The sequence below is a fragment of the Rattus norvegicus genome, chromosome 3, assembly GCF_021556685.1.
Source record: "Rattus norvegicus strain SHRSP/BbbUtx chromosome 3, alternate assembly SHRSP_T2T, whole genome shotgun sequence".
Taxonomy (NCBI): domain Eukaryota; kingdom Metazoa; phylum Chordata; class Mammalia; order Rodentia; family Muridae; genus Rattus; species Rattus norvegicus.
In genome coordinates, this window is record NC_141536.1 from 112,923,363 (window position 1) to 112,943,876 (window position 20,514).

General features: G+C 44.3%; 1 protein-coding gene across 29 annotated transcripts in view; it reads left to right on the forward strand.

Annotated features, from left to right (window-relative positions):
• Positions 1-20,514, forward strand: part of Galk2 (galactokinase 2) — a 142,166-nt gene that overhangs the window by 110,012 nt on the left and 11,640 nt on the right. For 21 of the 29 annotated variants that reach the window (XR_015682757.1, XR_015682759.1, XR_015682758.1 and 18 more), the window contains 1 exon segment: positions 14,660-14,861. Coding sequence is in view for 19 of the 29 variants with exons in the window: in XM_087650939.1 (XP_087507065.1) it covers positions 14,660-14,861 (202 nt within the window). In the remaining 10 variants the exon portion in view is untranslated. 29 annotated transcript variants of the gene reach the window in all.

Below are 20,514 nucleotides of genomic sequence, written 5' to 3' on the forward strand. Positions count from 1 at the left end.
CCTGGTATTAAGTCTTCATCTAGGCTATAGATGACATCACCTTTTAGCTTACCCACTGGGAAACAAGAGCCTGTATTCTCCTCTGCTCCTCATGCTTCAGACTGTTGGTCAGTAGAGACAACAGAGAGTGGCTCCACACCGAGGAGAGCCAGCTTCCCCTGGCATGGCAACAGACCCTTGCCCAAGTCTGCAGTCAATCCTGGAAAAGCCATTCAGGAGCTGAGGACTAGATTTCAGTTGTAACTCAGTTGTAGAACACTTGTCTAATGTGTGTGAGGCCCTGGCTCAACCCTAACCCTGGGAGATAGTGAAAGGAAAGATACACACAGGTCAGAGCAGTGGGAGCACACAAGGGAGGTCCGAGGTTGAGTCGTGTGAGTGAGGCTGCCATGGTGTTTGCTGGTGTCAGAGGCAGATGGTGAGGGCTTCTTAGCATCCAAGACCGTCCCCACCTCGCTGGGGACTCTGTGGTCAGTGTGGATGAGCTGGAGGTCTTGCCTGCCTTATGGAAATCTGCGTGGTGGAGTTCATTCTCTAGGGTCGGAGGTAGGCAAAGGCTAGACCCCTCTGCCTTGCTGAGCTCTAGCCATGTCCGGGCGTTTGAGTGACTAGCACAGGCCAGCTGACAAGTGTCTGCAGAGCAGTGTTGTGTCAGACGGCTTCCTGTGGAATGACATGGGCAGTGCTTCTTACCGTCTGTCCTGCCTCTTGACCACTGTGCTTTTCTCACGTTTAGGGTGAAGATAACCCTAAAGACTTTAAAGATTTTGTGAGCTCACCAATACCTTCACACCTCCCAGGCACTTTGTGGTCATGTTAGCCCCACTGGAGGCAGTTCTCAGAAGATGGGAGGAAAAGGGTGTGAGGCCCTTCTCCCCTCTTCTTGAGATACTTCTAAGGCGATCTGTACAGTTGTGTAACCTGCCGGGGACTGCGCTCCAGCTGCCTCAGGGATGGAGTGCTACTCACATCTCCGTTTCATGTGATGTCATTTCCCTGACTCACAGAGAGCTGTGTCCCTGACCCTACTCGGTCCTATGCTGTCTCAGGTTCACCTAGACCTAGGCTCGCTTGACGTTGTACCTTCCCTCAGCTGTGAACAGTGCCTTTGCTACTGGTGCCTTTATTGTTCGTCTTTTGTGATTTTTTTTCTCCAGTAGACACAGCTCTTGAGAGTGAAGAGCCCCCTGCTTCATTTGTTATTGGTGGGTTTAGGTTTAGAGCTGACCCAGTGGATCTTTAACAGCGCCTGGACATAAGACATGAGCGCTGTCCTCACACATTGTGTTTGTGTGTCTGGGAAATACAAACCCACCAAAGTTGCAGGATGACATAACATAATTCAGTACAGAGCTAACCATGTGCCGAAAGGGTGGTGACATTTATTTTTTTTTATTTTTATTTTTTTTATTAACTTGAGTATTTCTTATATACATTTCGAGTGTTATTCCCTTTCCCGGTTTCCGGGCAAACATCCTCCTCCCCCCTCCCCTTCCTTATGGGTGTTCCCCTCCCAACCCTCCCCCCATTGCCGCCCTCCCCCCATAGACTAGTTCACTGGGGGTTCAGTCTTAGCAGGACCCAGGGCTTCCCCTTCCACTGGTGCTCTTACTAGGATATTCATTGCTACCTATGGGGTCAGAGTCCAGGGTCAGTCCATGTATAGTCTTTAGGTAGTGGCTTAGTCCCTGGAAGCTCTGGTTGCTTGGCATTGTTGTACTTTTGGGGTCTCGAGCCCCTTCAAGCTCTTCCAGTTCTTTCTCTGATTCCTTCAATAGGGGACCTATTCTCAGTTCAGTGGTTTGCTGCTGGCATTCGCCTCTATATTTGCTGTATTCTGGCTGTGTCTCTCAGGAGCGATCTACATCCGGCTCCTGTCGGTCTGCACTTCTTTGCTTCATCCATCTTGTCTAATTGGGTGGCTGTATATGTATGGGCCACATGTGGGGCAGGCTCTGAATGGGTGTTCCTTCAGTCTCTGTTTTAATCTTTGCCTCTCCCTTCCCTGCCAAGGGTATTCTTTTTCCTCATTTAAAGAAGGAGTGAAGCATTCACATTTTGATCATCCGTCTTGAGTTTCGTTTGTTCTAGGGATCTAGGGTAATTCAAGCATTTGGGCTAATAGCCACTTATCAATGAGTGCATACCATGTATGTCTTTCTGTGATTGGGTTAGCTCACTCAGGATGATATTTTCCAGTTCCAACCATTTGCCTACGAATTTCATAAACTCGTTGTTTTTGATAGCTGAGTAATATTCCATTGTGTAGATGTACCACATTTTCTGTATCCATTCCTCTGTTGAAGGGCATCTGGGTTCTTTCCATTTTCTGGCTATTATAAATAAGGCTGCGATGAACATAGTGGAGCACGTGTCTCTTTTATATGTTGAGGCATCTTTTGGGTATATGCCCAAGAGAGGTATAGCTGGATCCTCAGGCAGTTCAATGTCCAATTTTCTGAGGAACCTCCAGACTGATTTCCAGAATGGTTTTACCAGTCTGCAATCCCACCAACAATGGAGGAGTGTTCCTCTTTCTCCACATCCTCGCCAGCATCTGCTGTCACCTGAGTTTTTGATCTTAGCCAATCGCACTGGTGTGAGGTGAAATCTCAGGGTTGTTTTGATTTGCATTTCCCTTATGACTAAAGATGTTGAACATTTCTTTAGGTGTTTCTCAGCCATTCGGCATTCCTCAGCTGTGAATTCTTTGTTTAGCTCTGAACCCCATTTTTTAATAGGGTTATTTGTTTCCCTGCGGTCTAACTTCTTGAGTTCTTTGTATATTTTGGAAATAAGGCCTCTATCTGTTGTAGGATTGGTAAAGATCTTTTCCCAATCTGTTGGTTGCCGTTTTGTCCTAACCACAGTGTCCTTTGCCTTACAGAAGCTTTGCAGTTTTATGAGATCCCATTTGTCGATTCTTGATCTTAGAGCATAAGCCATTGGTGTTTTGTTCAGGAAATTTTTTCCAGTGCCCATGTGTTCCAGATGCTTCCCTAGTTTTTCTTCTATTAGTTTGAGTGTGTCTGGTTTGATGTGGAGGTCCTTGATCCACTTGGACTTAAGCTTTGTACAGGGTGATAAGCATGGATCGATCTGCATTCTTCTACATGTTGCCCTCCAGTTGAACCAGCACCATTTGCTGAAAATGCTATCTTTTTTCCATTGGATGGTTTTGGCTCCTTTGTCAAAAATCAAGTGACCATAGGTGTGTGGGTTCATTTCTGGGTCTTCAATTCTATTCCATTGGTCTATCTGTCTGTCTCTGTACCAATACCATGCAGTTTTTATCACTATTGCTCTGTAATACTGCTTGAGTTCAGGGATAGTGATTCCCCCTGAAGTCCTCTTATTGTTGAGGATAGCTTTAGCTATCCTGGGTTTTTTGTTATTCCAGATGAATTTGCAAATTGTTCTGTCTAACTCTTTGAAGAATTGGATTGGTATTTTGATGGGGATTGCATTGAATCTGTAGATTGCTTTTGGTAAAATGGCCATTTTTACCATATTAATCCTGCCAATCCATGAGCATGGGAGATCTTTCCATCTTCTGAGGTCTTCTTCAATTTCTTTCCTCAGTGTCTTGAAGTTCTTATTGTACAGATCTTTTACTTGCTTGGTTAAAGTCACACCGAGGTACTTTATATTATTTGGGTCTATTATGAAGGGTGTCGTTTCCCTAATTTCTTTCTCGGCTTGTTTCTCTTTTGTATAGAGGAAGGCAACTGATTTATTTGAGTTAATTTTATACCCAGCCACTTTGCTGAAGTTGTTTATCAGCTTTAGTAGTTCTCTGGTGGAACTTTTGGGATCACTTAAATATACTATCATGTCATCTGCAAATAGTGATATTTTGACCTCTTCTTTTCCGATCTGTATCCCTTTGATCTCCTTTTGTTGTCTGATTGCTCTGGCTAGAACTTCAAGAACTATATTGAATAAGTAGGGAGAGAGTGGGCAGCCTTGTCTAGTCCCTGATTTTAGTGGGATTGCTTCAAGTTTCTCTCCATTTAGTTTAATGTTAGCAACTGGTTTGCTGTATATGGCTTTTACTATGTTTAGGTATGGGCCTTGAATTCCTATTCTTTCCAGGACTTTTATCATGAAGGGGTGTTGAATTTTGTCAAATGCTTTCTCAGCATCTAATGAAATGATCATGTGGTTCTGTTCTTTCAGTTTGTTTATATAATGGATCACGTTGATGGTTTTCCGTATATTAAACCATCCCTGCATGCCTGGGATGAAGCCTACTTGATCATGGTGGATGATTGTTTTGATGTGCTCTTGAATTCGGTTTGCCAGAATTTTATTGAGTATTTTTGCGTCGATATTCATAAGGGAAATTGGTCTGAAGTTCTCTTTCTTTGTTGTGTCTTTGTGTGGTTTAGGTATAAGAGTAATTGTGGCTTCGTAGAAGGAATTCGGTAGGGCTCCATCTGTTTCAATTTTGTGGAATAGTTTGGATAATATTGGTATGAGGTCTTCTATGAAGGTTTGATAGAATTCTGCACTAAACCCGTCTGGACCTGGGCTCTTTTTGGTTGGGAGACCTTTAATGACTGCTTCTATTTCCTTAGGAGTTATGGGGTTGTTTAACTGGTTTATCTGTTCCTGATTTAACTTCGATACCTGGTATCTGTCTAGGAAATTGTCCATTTCCTGAAGATTTTCAAATTTTGTTGAATATAGGTTTTTATAGTAAGATCTGATGATTTTTTGAATTTCCTCCGAATCTGTAGTTATGTCTCCCTTTTCATTTCTGATTTTGTTAATTTGGACACACTCTCTGTGTCCTCTCGTTAGTCTGGCTAAGGGTTTATCTATCTTGTTGATTTTCTCAAAGAACCAACTTTTGGTTCTGTTGATTCTTTCTATGGTCCTTTTTGTTTCTACTTGGTTGATTTCAGCTCTGAGTTTGATTATTTCCTGCCTTCTACTCCTCCTGGGTGTATTTGCTTCTTTTTGTTCTAGAGCTTTTAGGTGTGCTGTCAAGCTGCTGACATATGCTCTTTCCTGTTTCTTTCTGCAGGCACTCAGCGCTATGAGTTTTCCTCTTAGCACAGCTTTCATTGTGTCCCATAAGTTTGAGTATGTTGTATCTTCATTTTCATTAAATTCTAAAAAGTTTTTAATTTCTTTCTTTATTTCTTCCTTGACCAGGTTATCATTGAGTAGAGCATTGTTCAATTTCCAAGTATATGTGGGCATTCTTCCTTGATTGTTATTGAAGACCAGTTTTAGGCCGTGGTGGTCCGATAGCACGCATGGGATTATTTCTATCTTTCTGTACCTGTTGAGGCCCGTTTTTTGACCAATTATATGGTCAATTTTGGAGAAAGTACCATGAGGAGCTGAGAAGAAGGTATATCCTTTTGCTTTAGGATAGAATGTTCTATAAATATCCATTAAGTCCATTTGGCTCATGACTTCTCTTAGTCTGTCGACATCACTGTTTAATTTCTGTTTCCATGATCTGTCCATTGATGAGAGTGGGGTGTTGAAATCTCCCACTATTATTGTGTGAGGTGCAATGTGTGTTTTGAGCTTTAGTAAGGTTTCTTTTACGTATGTAGGCGCCCTTGCATTTGGGGCATAGATATTTAGGATTGAGAGTTCATCTTGGTGGATTTTTCCTTTGATGAATATGAAGTGTCCTTCCTTATCTTTTTTGATGACTTTTAGTTGGAAATTGATTTTATTTGATATTAGAATGGCTACTCCAGCTTGCTTCTTCTGACCATTTGCTTGGAAAGTTGTTTTCCAGCCTTTCACTCTGAGGTAGTGTCTGTCTTTGTCTCTGAGGTGTGTTTCCTGTAGGCAGCAGAATGCAGGGTCCTCGTTGCGTATCCAGTTTGTTAATCTATGTCTTTTTATTGGGGAGTTGAGGCCATTGATATTGAGAGATATTAAGGAATAGTGATTATTGCTTCCCGTTATATTCATATTTGATGTGAGGTTATGTTTGTGTGCTTTCATTCTCTTTGTTTTGTTGCCAAGACGATTAGTTTCTTGCTTCTTCTAGGGTATAGCTTGCCTCCTTATGTTGGGCTTTACCATTTATTATCCTTTGTAGTGCTGGATTTGTAGAAAGATATTGTGTAAATTTGGTTTTGTCATGGAATATCTTGGTTTCTCCATCAATGTTAATTGAGAGTTTTGCTGGATACAGTAATCTGGGCTGGCATTTGTGTTCTCTTAGGGTCTGTATAACATCAGTCCAGGATCTTCTGGCCTTCATAGTTTCTGGCGAGAAGTCTGGTGTGATTCTGATAGGTCTCCCTTTATATGTTACTTGACCTTTTTCCCTTACTGCTTTTAATATTCTTTCTTTATTTTGTGCGTTTGGTGTTTTGACAATTATGTGACGGGAGGTGTTTCTTTTCTGGTCCAATCTATTTGGAGTTCTGTAGGCTTCCTGTATGTCTGTGGGTATCTCTTTTTTTAGGTTAGGGAAGTTTTCTTCTATGATTTTGTTGAAGATATTTACTGGTCCTTTGAGCTGGGAGTCTTCACTCTCTTCTATACCTATTATCCTTAGGTTTGATCTTCTCATTGAGTCCTGGATTTCCTGTATGTTTTGGACCAGTAGCTTTTTCCGCTTTACATTATCTTTGACAGTTGAGTCAATGATTTCTATGGAATCTTCTGCTCCTGAGATTCTCTCTTCCATCTCTTGTATTCTGTTGGTGAAGCTTGTATCTACAGCTCCTTGTCTCTTCTTTTGGTTTTCTATATCCAGGGTTGTTTCCATGTGTTCTTTCTTGATTGCTTCTATTTCCATTTTTAATTCCTTCAACTGTTTGATTGTGTTTTCCTGGAATTCTTTCAGGGATTTTTGCGATTCCTCTATGTAGGCTTTTACTTGTTTATTAATGTTTTCCTGTGCTTCCCTAAGTGTGTTCAGGTCTTTCCTGAAGTCCTCCAGCATCATGATCAAATATGATTTTGAAACTAGATCTTGCTTTTCTGGTGTGTTTGGATATTCCATGTTTGTTTTGGTGGGAGAATTGGGCTCCGATGATGGCATGTAGTCTTGGTTTCTGTTGCTTGGGTTCCTGCGCTTGCCTCTCGCCATCAGATTATCTCTAGTGTTACTTTGTTCTGCTATTTCTGACAGTGGCTAGACTGTCCTATAAGCCTGTGTGTCAGGAGTGCTGTAGACCTGTTTTCCTCTCTTTCAGTCAGTTATGGGGACAGAGTGTTCTGCTTTCGGGCGTGTAGTTTTTCCTCTCTACAGGTCTTCAGCTGTTCCTGTGGGCCTGTGTCTTGAGTTCACCAGGCAGCTTTCTTGCAGCAGAAAATTTGGTCTTACCTGTGGTCCCGAGGCTCAAGTTCGCTCGTGGGGTGCTGCCCAGGGGCTCTCTGCAGCGGCAGCAACCAGGAAGACCTGTGCCGCCGTTTCCGGGAGCTTCAGTGCACCAGGGTTCCAGATGGTCTTTGGCTTTTTCCTCTGGTGTCCGAGATGTGTGTGCAGGGAGCAGTCTCTTCTGGTTTCCCAGGCTTGTCTGCCTCTCTGAAGGTTTAGCTCTCCCTCCCACGGGATTTGGGTGCAGAGAACTGTTTATCCGGTCTGTTTCCTTCAGGGTCCGGCGGTGTCTCTGGCAGGGGTCCTGCCGCTCCTGGGCCCTCCCCCACGGGAGGCCAGAGGCCTTATACAGTTTCCTCTTGGGCCAGGGATGTGGGCAGGGGTGAGCAGTGTTGGTGGTCTCTTCCGCTCTGCAGCCTCAGGAGTGCCCACCTGACCAGGCGGTTGGGTCTCTCTCTCACCGGGTCTGGGAGCAGAGAGCTGCTGCGGGCCGGGATCCGCGGGTGGGTGGTGACATTTAATTGTAACAGTTAGCCTGCTCTGTCATGAGAACCCAAGGAGGAGGCTTGCTTATTCTTCCCTCTGACCTGAATCACAGATGCAGAGGGTCACACACAAGCCCGTGTAAAGGGTGGGGAGACGGGTACCACGTTTCTGATACTTCCTTTCTTGTAGAGAGAGGGCATGCACACTTCATTCCACACGCCCAGCCACTGGATATGCGTCAGACTGCCGCCTTGAGGTTGCCTTCTGAGCTCCAGACAGTGGTTACTATGTAGGCAGCAGGTCCAGGGCAGACAAACACCTAATTTTTCCAAAGTAAAGCAGAAATATTGATTTTTGTGTAAATTTCTCAGTTTAAATTATATTGTGAGGGCCAAGAAAACCATGGCAGCTGAGGCCCAAGGGTTAATCTTCAAGTCTGTGTATGAGGTTCTGCAGAGGATGTTAATATCAAAAAATGTGAGTGACCTCCTGGAGTGGAGTCCTAGTCCTGTGTTAGTATTGCTGTCAGGGTGGCCTGAGTTGTTGTGTCCTCAAAATAGGGAAACTCTATGGGTGAGGTGCCTCCTTATAGTGCCTGGCAGTGCTGGCCTCCTTTCCCAGGCTACACACTCAGCCATTTAAAGACTTCGTATTTAGTTTTTAAAGAGAGAGGGACAGAGACACAGAGACACAGAAAGAGAGGGGTGGGGGAAGGAGGGAGAGAAGGAGAGGAGGAGGAAGAGGAGGAAGAAGAGGAGGAAGCAGCAGCAGAAGAAGAAGTAGAAGTAGAAGAAGAAGAGAGATATTGTATCTGTGTGTGTGTGTGTGTGTGTGTGTGTGTGTGTGTGTGTGTGTGTGTTTGTCTCTCTGTGTGTACAGTTCCTGTGAAGGCCAGAAAATGGCATCAGATCCTCTGGAACTGGAGTTGCAACACTTCCGAGCTGCCCAGCATGAGTGCTGCGATGCAACCAGCTCTGGAAGAGCAGCAAGTGCTCTAACCACTGGGCAAACCCTCCTCCCCACAACCGTACGCCTTTTAAAGGCAGAAAGTAGGCGACATGCCTTTACTACGAAGATTACTTTAAAAAGACAAAGTTTAGTTACATTATTTACTTTCTGTTTCCTTTTTAAAAAACACAATTTGCTTTATAAACTGCACATTTATGACCCCAAGTATGACATAAGCCACCATGGTCATCTGTCATGATAGGGCTCAGCGTTGGAGATCAAGTTGACTGGCTGCCTCTACACAGTATGGCCACAAATTCCCCCAACTCACTGGAGAGGTGAGTGGTGGATCCTCAATGTGCTCCCTGTGGTAACCGTTCTGTAAGTGTTTATTCAGTCTGTTTTCAATGGCAGTTCTGTGAAAAGGATGAGCAGCAAACAGATTTAGTCAACACTTCTGAAGCTCCAACCATGCACTAAATCCTCCACTACCTGGCCAACAAGTGGGGATATGGAAAGGGAGAGCTGTGCTGAGGGAAGTCGTATGGATCAGTGATCACACGGGCCAGCGGGGCAGCCCAGAGGGGGACGGACGGGCGGGCCTGAGAATACAGCGGAGTGAAGAGCACAGTGCTTGTCGGGAGGAACTGCTCCATCCTGGAGCTGAGGGAAGTTGTCCTTGAAGCTGTGATGGTCCCTGAGGTGAGTGACAAAAAGGGACCAGACTGTGAAGATCACAAAGGAGGCCTCATCTCGACAAGGAAAGAGATGAGGCCCGTGCTCTATGGAAATGGAGGACAGAGAGAAAGTTGGACGGTGCATTCAAAGCTAGCGATTTATCATGCGTATGAAAGCTCATCAGTCACTAGATGAGATACTTGTCTGCAGTTCTGAGATGTCAGAGTGGGTGCTGGGGACTTCAGAGCTCGCTCTCATAACTGTCTGAGGTAAACTGTTCTAAGACCAAGGTGGTTACCATGCTCAGAAACCTGGTTTTCTTCTGGGAGTAAAGGTGTTGAATGGTGCAGGAGCCGTACCGACTGTCAGAGCTTGAAGGCATGAACACAGTAAGAGGTGGCTCTCTTTCTCCTGTAAGGGTTATGAGAGCCATGGACAGATGGCTAACTGACAGCACGGCAGATGCTCGCCCATGTTTTGGTATCTGCACACAAGAGCTCAATGAACATATACCAGAGGGCAGCTGTGACACCCAGCCAACAAAGAACTGCTTCCCTCCTGTAGGGTGGTCTGTGAATCTGCTGGAGCCTTAGGCTTGATCATAATGCTGTGAGTGAAAACAGATGCCCTCTGCCCCTCTCCCTTGCTGTCTGAGTTACTGCTGTTGAGGGACAGGAGCTATGGCAGGTCACACACGTGTGCACACACACACACACACACACACACTCACACACTCACACACACACACACACACACACTCCTTCAGAGGCCCAGCAGAAGGCCTGTTAGACACTCCCACTGAGAGGGCTTGCTGCTGACAATTGCCCAGGAGACACAGTAGCGGCCAGGGCTTCGGGGTGTAGTAGTGTGTGGCACTTGCTCTCTTGACTGTTTCTTATCACAGTGAAAGCATCTGAGTGTTTAATAAAGAAAACCTCTCTGGATGCTTTTACGTCAAGAACATTCACTCAAGGAAAATGTCTAATGCTAATGGAGTGTGTTGTTAGACAGGAAAGTAGAAAATGGAGTCTTCCTAGTGGAGTACACTGAGTTTTCTTAAGGATGCGCCCCTGAGATATGCACAGCTATCACACTCTAGGAAGAATGACTGAATTGTGAGTGAGGTTTTAAAACTATGCATTTATTCTTGGAGAATTTCTTGCAAGGATTTTAAACTTATCTGCCTCTCTCTTCTCTTTCCCTCTCCAACTCCTCCCACTGTACCCAATCACATTCTTCTTCCAACTTTGTAGCCCCTCCCCTTAGTATAACTCACTGAGACCAATTAGCGCTGTCTATTTGCATATGGCGGATGAGTAACCTACCAGAGGCCATACCACGGCTTAGGGAGGGAGAGTCAGATCTCTTCTGGAATGGTGACTTTTGTTTGAAAACCAACTGGAATTTAAATGGGGACACCTGGAAAAACTGAACCAAGGACTGGCTACCCAAGACCTTAGGGAAGCCAGGGTAATTGTGTTAGGTTGATAAGGCAGTAGATCCTTATTTTACGAAGGGTTATAGTTAAATAGGTAAGGAGAAAAATTTAGGTCATGTATAATCTATCTGTAATACTTCATCAGGATAGCAGTTGACAAGGATAAGGAAGGTGGTAACTTGCGCTGGTGTGTTGTCCACTGTGCTATCTGCATGGGCCTATCCTACTGACATTTAATGTTTTCACACTGCAGCAGGATGCAGGGACCTGTCACCCAGTCAGCATGCTCTGCATTCACAGAGGTGTGGTTTCATGGTCTCCCTTGATACAGCTGTAGAGTGCAATGGGCCTGGAAACTCGGGGTTCTTTAGCTATGGGATAAGGGGGTGATTCTACGACTGTGGGAGGTGACGTCATTCAAAAGTAAAACTGAAACATATGGAACCTTAAAGTTAGTATTCTAAAGTTTTTGTTTCGACCCCAATTTTTGTTTTATTTTTATTTGTATTTTTTCCTATTTTTATTTTAAAAAACTTTGGAATTATAATATAGTTGCATAATTTCCCCTTCTATTTCCTACCCTCAAACTGTCCTATATACCCAACCTTGTTCTTTTTCGAATTCATGGCCTCCTTTTCTATTAATCATTGTTACATACATAACATATATACATACATACATACATACATACATACATACATACATGTGTGTGTACTCATAAGTACACATGTACACTGCCTTCTAACTTCATGCTTTATGAAGTATAATAATATTGAAGTACAGTTGCCAACGCCATTTTCTTTCCTTTCATGATATACACTCTACAACTCGTGTTGTATTAAACATGTCTGAAGAAAGCAATTGGCACTGTCTTGGGACCACCTGCATCAGCTCCTTTTTTGTGGCTGTGTTAAAACACCATGGCCAAAGACAGCTTAGAGAAGAGTTCATTTTGGCTTATGGGTTAGAGTGTCCATGACAGTTGCTCAGCTTTTCTCTGCACAGGAAGCAGAGAAGTAGCTGAAGTGGACAAGGCTGTGAGTTCCCAAAGCCTGCCCCAGGGATGGAGTTCCCTTCCTCAGGATTTCATAAGAATCAATCCTCCAGGTAGCACCACCACCTGGACACTGAGTCCCATCGCATGAGCCAATGGGAAACCTTTCTCTTTCAGACCATGACGTGTCTGTTTGCTTTACCTTTTCCTTTCTGATTTGGAGATGTGGCTGCCAACATTCCCCTTGCTATTTCTCCAAATGATGTGTTTCTGCAGAGGCTATCTGCCAGGGTTTTGTTGGTAAAGATTCCCCTGACTCCTTGGGATGTTTTGACACTGTCCTAGAATAAACCATTTCCTATTTCTGTGGTGCTGACTGTAGAGTCGGCAAATTGATAGCATAGTGTGGGCGACTCATATGACCTGACTACCAACGGAACAAAACATGTTTTGTGTCTCCCCACTTATATTTAACCAGTGGCTTCTCTCTCTCCCTCTCTCTCTTTTATTTTCAACCACACTAGGTGTCAGCAGTTACAGATTCTGTAATAAAGGGAACCCCACTGCTTGCCCCTTTCCTCTGTCTCAATACAGTTAAACGGTCAACAGCAGCTCCTTCGCTTCCTTCTCTTACACAAAGCACACGAAAGCAGTTTGATTTCGAAAAGTCCCAATTTCCTTTAATTAACCCTAACCCACCGGACTCTGCCCTGAAAGGCACAGTTGAGGTGATATGGAGTGAGCATTGCTTTGTGGGTGCATGGAGCTAAGAAATTCAAGGTCTGACTTCGAGACTCTGCGAAACCTTTGCAGAGAGCTCTGAGAATTAACCACGATGAGCACATGGCCTGTGAGCATGGTACAAATTCTTTCCAGCCAAGCCCCCTGGCCCCAAGGATGATGTAAAACGTAATCCGAGCCTTCAGAATGAGGTAACGCTTTGACATAGAGAGAGAGGGCAAAAAGCGGTTCTGTCTGTGATGAATGAGTATATCCAGAAGCAAAGACTGTTAGAGCAACTACAGATGGGGCAGTTTGGCTGAAGGAAGGGGTCCCACTGGGATTGAGCATGGACTTGGTAAACAGTGAGAAAATGGCTGTGGACTGAGCAGTAACTGACAGGAGCACACTGTCAGTGTTGACTCAAATGCAGGTTAAAGGAAGGTGTGACCAAGGCAAAGATATTATGTAACAGCCAAGGGATAAATCTTTGTGCTTCCTCTCTTCCCTCTCATTTCTTGCTGATTTTCTCCCATCCCTCAGCTTTTAGACAGCAAGGAACCCTCTCTTGTGATCCCTACTGGTCCACCTGTGGGACTGGGAACTCAGGGTACAGACAGAAGCAGCGGTCACAGAAGTCCTCCCCACACTGGGGCAGCTTTCAGGGACATGGAAAGGTCATGCAGAGAGGAAGTTTCTCTCCCAGTTATCAAAGGACAGAGCCAGAAACTCCTGAGAAGTAAATCTCATTTCCGAGACCAGGAAATAGAGCCCACAGAGGTAGGAAATTGAGGCACAGATGGTTGTCACAGCTGGTGGCCTCCCACTCACGTCCCTGGCTCTTTCCTAGCAGTTCACCTGAGACTCACGAACCGCACCAACCTCCCACATGAGTCCGAGTGTTTCACAGCCTCAGGAAGGCCCCAGGAATGAGCCAAACAGGATGCAGCCGGTGCGCGCGGATAGGTTTGGGTTGCTGCAGCTGACAGGCGTTGAGGATGCTGCAGATCAGAGCCGTCCCCAGAGGGTAATACGTTTGTCTGTGATAGGTCTCAGAGATGAGCACTGTTGACATATAGTCAGCATGTTTCCGTAGGCAGCATGCACATACATGTGCATGTGTGTTAGTGCCAGTTATACACAGGCTATTGTGTTGTCATTTCCCTCTGTGTAGCAAATTGTCCAAGTATTTGAGTTTTAATAGCCACAGTGGTTTTTTTAAATGAATGTAGCATTTATGTTTTTTCAGAAGGTTTTCCCTTATTAGCTATTTAGAGTGTTTATATTTTGGCTATGATAAATAATACTGTAACATATAGCTGTATATTAAATATAAATAAAATTACATATGCATAGAAAAAGTTGTGCTTATCTGTTTCTCTACAACTATTTGACAGTTCCATACATGTATATAATGAATTTTCATATCTTCACATTAAGTTCTGTCTCCCATCTCCTCCCCAACAAGTCTGCTCGTGTACTGGGATACCTTTCTATAAACATTATTACTGAACTGCATCTCCAGGAGGCTTTTCTGGTGAGGCACACTGGAGAGAACAGGGCATTAGGTGGGACAGCCGTGGCCTGTTCTTCCACCCATGGGCAGGGTTCTCTGCCATCTGTTAATAGTTCTTCTCATCTCTCCAAGCTGCTGTAAGTGATATGAGGTTGTGCCTTTAAAGCAGCTGACATCTTCATACTGCCGCCTATCCTGAGCCTTGGAAAGGTTTGGTGTACGAGTGTGTGCGTGTGTGTGCGTGTGTGTGTGTGTGTGTGTGTGTGTGTGTGTGTGTGTGTGTGTGAGACTGGGTGTGTTGAGTGAAAGAGGAAGATCTTAGATCAATATTCAGAAAAAAGTGAAATTGATTTACCAGTAGATGGTTTTTATCAGTAACAAACTCAGTGAAATAGAGACCTACTGAAAACCCTAGGTACTGACAGTGAAGACAGAAATGGAAGGCATTAAAATTATATGTTTTAGACACACACACACACACACACACACACACACACACACGGTCTTTCTTGGTACTGTGTAGTCCTGTAACCCTTTCTTATCTCTTTCCCCATGTTTCTCCTTCTTCAGAACTCACCTTCAAGCTCTACCAGCGGGCCAAGCATGTGTACAGTGAGGCTGCACGTGTGCTGCAGTTCAAGCAGGTGTGCGAAGCAGCACCAGACAACGCCGTCCAGCTGCTGGGCGAGCTGATGAACCAGAGCCACAGAAGCTGCCGGGACATGTATGAGTGCAGCTGCCCGGAATTGGATCAGCTAGTGGACATCTGCCGGTGAGCTGAGAGGGCCATGTGGGAGCCAAGACATGCCACCAGGGAATGCTCTTTCAATTACAAAAAGGCCGTAGTCTCATACCTTACACGGGTCCTTCCTATATGAGGACCCCAGTGCTCATGATACAGAGCCCCCATGTTCTTCCTGCAGGCCTGCGGGTGCTGTGAGACCTGGCCTTCTGGGGCTCAGAATTCCATCTGGAGCCAGTGTCAGTGTTAGCTGGTTAGAACCCTCAGGCAGCTTTTCTCTGACATTGGCATTTTATGTGTTTCAGAAACCCTTAGGAACCTAATGGAGTTCTGTTCTGGAGAGAGCCAAAAGAGGGTCTTGACCTTGAGAGTTCTGCTGGGGGAGGTGGGCTGGGAGAATCACCTGGAAAGCTCCTCTTGAGCTGCCATATTTATTTTGGGCAATTAGGGGAAATAAAGACCAAAGAAAGGCCAGTTTATAAACTTGGCTAAGACAGAAGTGTAGAGAGAGCCTCTCTCAAAATCTCCAGACCTCCCTGTAATTGTGCAACAATGGGGATGCTAGAGTCCTTCCCAGGGAGGTCCCACACTGACCTTGGAGAATTGAAAGGGAAATTGGAGGGGAATCAAATGACCCACGTTAGCTCACTCTGACGATGACACAGCCCTGCACGCAGCTAGCCAGGGAAATGTAATTAGGCACTTGGCGCCTGTGGCTTACCAGGCTCATGCCACACCCAGTCAGAAAGTTTAAACCCAGCAGCTAGAGTGGATCACAGATGGCAGTGGAACCTGCCTGGCCTGGCCAGGAGCTTGCACAGAGCATGGCTGAGGCACTTCCTGTCGACGACGACGTCAGCATTTACTCACTAATTGCCAAAACCCCTTCCAGAGCCCGTTTTATTTTAAATAAAAAAAGCATCAAGGGCCCAATAAATGGAAGAGACAAATACTGTTCAGTCTTGGACATAAGAGGAAGTGGGATGATTTATATAGAAATGAGGAATAAGTTGTCTTGGCTTGGAAGGGGGAGGGGACTTTGAATCCTCCCAGAAACAATATGGCTGGGATCTGCCAGCCTCCTGGAATTTTCCAGTGCACTTTCTTCTCCTTGAATGGCCACCAGCATTTCTGTGGGCAAAGAGATTAGTGATGATTAAAAAATAATTTGATTGCTTGTGATAAGTGTTGCAGACAGAGGCTGGAAGGGACAGTGACTGCTGGGGTTGAAGGCAGAGCCTTTATGTGGAGTGGTTGGAGAAGGCTTCTCTAAGGAAGCAACAGGCACAGAAGACCTGAGGGAACAAGCAGACAGGCTGTTATGTTTGAGGTGCCGCGGGGAAGGAGGGAGAGAGAACAGGTGAAGTCTGAAAGCTACATTGGCCTCATCAGCTGTGTGACGGAGTCACACTACATGACCCTGTCAACTGGAGGAAGGAGTCTGGCTTCCAGAAGAGAAAAGGGCAATGGATGTGATAGTTGAGTCTGTCCTAGATATGGTTGAAGGAAGGGTTCTAGATCATTGCCACCATTGCTCTGTGGGAGGAGAGGAAGGAACCAAGAGGACTGCTGGTGTTTTTTTCATTGAGAAATGTGTGGGAATAGAGCTTGAGTGGCTAGGATATCACCACAGAATCCCCACACTGGAGGTTTGTGTGACCTGAGCTAGACCACATTTCCAAAGTGGTCCTCAATAGTCAATAAGACAGCATAGAGGACATTTTTTTCTGCTCATCAAGAGAAAAATCAGTTTAAAACACAAAAGAAGGCCCAAGGGCTGAATGTGTGTGCTCCTGAGGCTTAGCATGAAAACTACTGGGAGTTGGAGGCCAACTGTAGCTACATAAGAGCCCCTCCTGTCCAGCCAGGAGCCGCAGGATGAGACCCTGTCAAGAAAGAAAAGAAAACCAGAAGGAAATTGCACTGATGTAGTTAGGTTGATTTTTTAAATTAAGTTAATGTTAGAATTTTTATTAGATGAGATGAAATAATGAAGAAGGAACTCTTTGCCCAATTATAAAATGTCTATTTTAAATGAACAAACTGTAAATTTAAATTTTAATGTAGAATTTCCTGAGGAACACAGAATAGTTTTAAAGCCAAGTCATGTGGGTCAGCTCATTTGTTATTGGTTCCTTGAGGGGAAAAAAGTTCCTGTTGGCCACTTGTTGAAATTAGAAAGGATTCCTCCCTGTATTATTGCTGTTACTGCCCGCTATTAAGGAAGACAAATGTCTCAGGATGAGAGTGGGTGCAGACATTCCTTTGCTCCGCTCTCTTTAGAAGTCTTCCCGCAGCCCTCATCCCATAGCTGGGCTGATCAGCCTCCTCCCCAAGTCAAAGTCATAGATGTGTGGTCTTTCTCTGGGTCACACGCTGACCTCCATGCCCTGCCATGGAGCAGGAAGAGTGCCACTGTACCTGTTCTGGGGACTCATAGCTCTTTAGGCAAATGACTTCACTCTAGAGTGTTGTGAGTGACTGACCGTTGTCTACAGCCATCTTGGGGCATTCGCCTATGACAGCATGCAAGGTTATTTTAGTTGGGCTGGTTGGCTGTAGCCCCCAGTGGAGGGCATGGCAGGGTCACAAACCCTCAGTGAGTATCCAGCCACATCCCACTCTGCCCTAATTGTACTTGGTCTCTGGGAGGGCTAGCTTATAAAGGTATGGGAAGACTAGAGGGCTGACTTCCCATAGGCAAAGGGGAAGCTCTCACCAACGGAGGAAAGGCTTTTGGGGGAACACTTGAGCACACACACCTCTGTAAGGAATTCCTTACCTGCTATATTAAGAAGCCAAATAAACTCATTGACTGTTCCTACCGAGTGAACATTGGAGAAACCAAACCTCTGATTGTTGTTGGGACCTTTGGAGGGGTACCTGTGCTGCATAGTCTCTTCCTGGGAAGGAATTTTAGGGACACTGATACACTATACACTCAATTTGCTCCACAAAAGGACTGCTTCTCAGTGGCCTTTGATGTTCTAAAACAAATCTGCTGACATGTTTTCTCATTCTTTCTTACATCAGCAGCTTTGGAAGACTGCAGTTTCTTGACTCCAAAGCCATCTGAAAAAAGTCTGTAGTCTAACTATAAACCTTGTAGAAATTATGCTGGAGGGTTTGTTTCCTGAGTGATCACCTGTTTCCAATGAGAAGAAACTGGGACTCTTTGCAGTGAAGTAGACACTGAACATTGTGCATATTTATCCAACATAATATCTGCACTTTAATATCCAGCTGCATCTGTTACAGCCTACCAGAACACCAGAGCTACGTTCATCCCAGGGATAGATATGAGAGCTCTGTTTGAATAAAACATACTTTTATAAGCCAGCCCTCCCAGAGACCAATACTTAATTTGAAATGCAAGGCATAATTTGCTGTTTTTCTCCCTTTCAACTTTGTAGCAGTTGGGTCTTTCTATCCTCACCTACCTATTCCTACCCCTCCACCCCTGATGCCTTATACCTGTTCAGAGCTTTATGATCAGCCCCCTTAGCTGAAAGCAGGACATTTGAGTAGAATGTAACGGGCCAGCATTCAGGTCTGGTTTCCTCCCAGCCCTTTGCTGTGTGAAGTCGTTGCATTGACAATCCTTTTTTATACCATTCTCCTCCTTTGCACAGTGGCCTGTGGGAGATTTCACATGCTATAGGGTTGTTTCTTGCAATTTTCCTGTTTCTACTCTGATCTGTTGTAGTGAAGGAGATATGTTTTTAAATTTTACTATTTTCTTGGAACTTCAAATATAAAAAAGTTTATTAAACAGCCTTGGCTCATCTATATTTTCTTCTTGATTTAACGCCTTTGTTGGGCTCCCAACTTAGACCTTTCTTGTAGTTTCAGAGACATGCAAAGGGCACTTTAAGAGCCAATGAGAAACAGTGCTGTCAGACTTCTCTGCCTCTCACTTTCTCTCTGTTGTTTTCTGTGTGTGAGTGCGTGCATGCATTCATGCGTGTGTGTGTGTGTGTGCTCATGTATGTGTGTGTGCAGCTGAACAAGGCAGTCTGCTGGCTCCTGATAAAATTACTTTGGTTTGTGAACAGCCATGTTGTTGACGTTTTTCTTTTTAAATTTCATATACAGTATATTTTGATCATATTATTTTCTGTCTCTCAGCTCTTCCCAGATTCTCCTTACACCCCTACCCACTTAACTCCATGGATCTTCACTCTGTTTAAAACAGCAGCAACAACAAAGATTTAAAAAAAAGAGAAAAGATGAAAATCTTGAGTTCTGATGAATTTGGACTTGGGGTGATAGAATTGAGCCCGTTCTCTTCCGCATCAGGCAGAGTGGCCACAGTGCAGACGGAGGATGCAGAGCTCAGTGTGAACTGACAGAAAGTTTGGGAAAGTGGATCTCTTGCAGCTAGACCAGAAATGACTTTCTTTTGAAATAATTTTTTTTTCTTTTTGTAAATGTTTTGAGACAGGCTCTCACTATGTATTTCTGTCTGTCCTGGAACAGGTTGACCTCAAACTTACTGGAACCATCCATCCTATGCCTTCCACCTGTTCCCCACCACTCTGTTCAAACTATTCAGGAAAGAAGTGTATGAAAATATCCCTAAATGGCCCGTGGAAGGCAGTTAAAGATCTGGTGACTTTTGCTAACAGAGCATCAGGTGGGCACACCGTCATCTAGAGCAGGCTGCAGTTGGCTTTAAGGATTCTATATACTTCAAGGAGCCTCCAATTTCTCCTGCCTTCTTCAGCTATGGTAGTGTTCGATGGGGCCTCCTATGGCAAAGTTTCTCCTTTAATTCAACAAACTACAAACAGGCCCTTTTCTATCTTAGGAGTAAAGACCATTCTAGAATCTCATAATTAAAGCAGCTTTTCAGCCTGGATGATGGGAGTTTGGGCCAAATTCAGCTAGAAAGCTATATAAGCTGCTATTTGAGGTCATCAGAAGTTTGGTAACCTTTTATGATTGTAAGCACGTTTTTCACACTTAAGAAAAATGCATTTGAAGAAAACAAATGGTTCAGTCACTGGAGAACATTGCCAGGGGAAAAGTGAGTAGCTAATGTGTAGAAATCCTGACTTCCTGGAGGAGGGGTAATGATCTATCTATTCATTGTAGTGATGTTTTCCAGGAAGTGGAAGGGAAAGGGGGACAGAATTGGGCTAAATTAATTATGAAGTTTTAAATTTATTACTAATTTGGAGTAAATTTCATTAGGAAAAATAATTGGAAGTGGTTTTTTTTGTTTTTTTGTTTTGTTTTTTTTTTAGCATAAATTACATATTTGAAAGGGAACTGATCCTTTGGTTCTGTTTAAGGCTTTTGCACTAGGTCAGTTCTAAGGTCTGAGACTATGGCAGACTAATGGCGAGACGTTTCTGGCTACATAGTAGTTTATATAGTTGCCTCCCTCTCAGTGAACATTTCATTTACTGGCAAAGGTGGGTCTGCTTGTTGGCTTAGTCCCAGAAAGTTCAGGGAAGATGGTATACACAGTTAGGATCACCACCCATTTTTGGGAAGGTTTGCATAATTTTCCATTAATCATTATGCAAGCCAACCAACCAACCTAGAGTTTACTAATAGGTTCTGTGCTAATAAATTTATGCAGAATAAACCTAGACTGTCAGTTCTAAGGGACTGGTTTTTTCTCTCACTGTGGTGTTAGGTATTGGATCCAGACCTCATACATGCTAGCATGCTT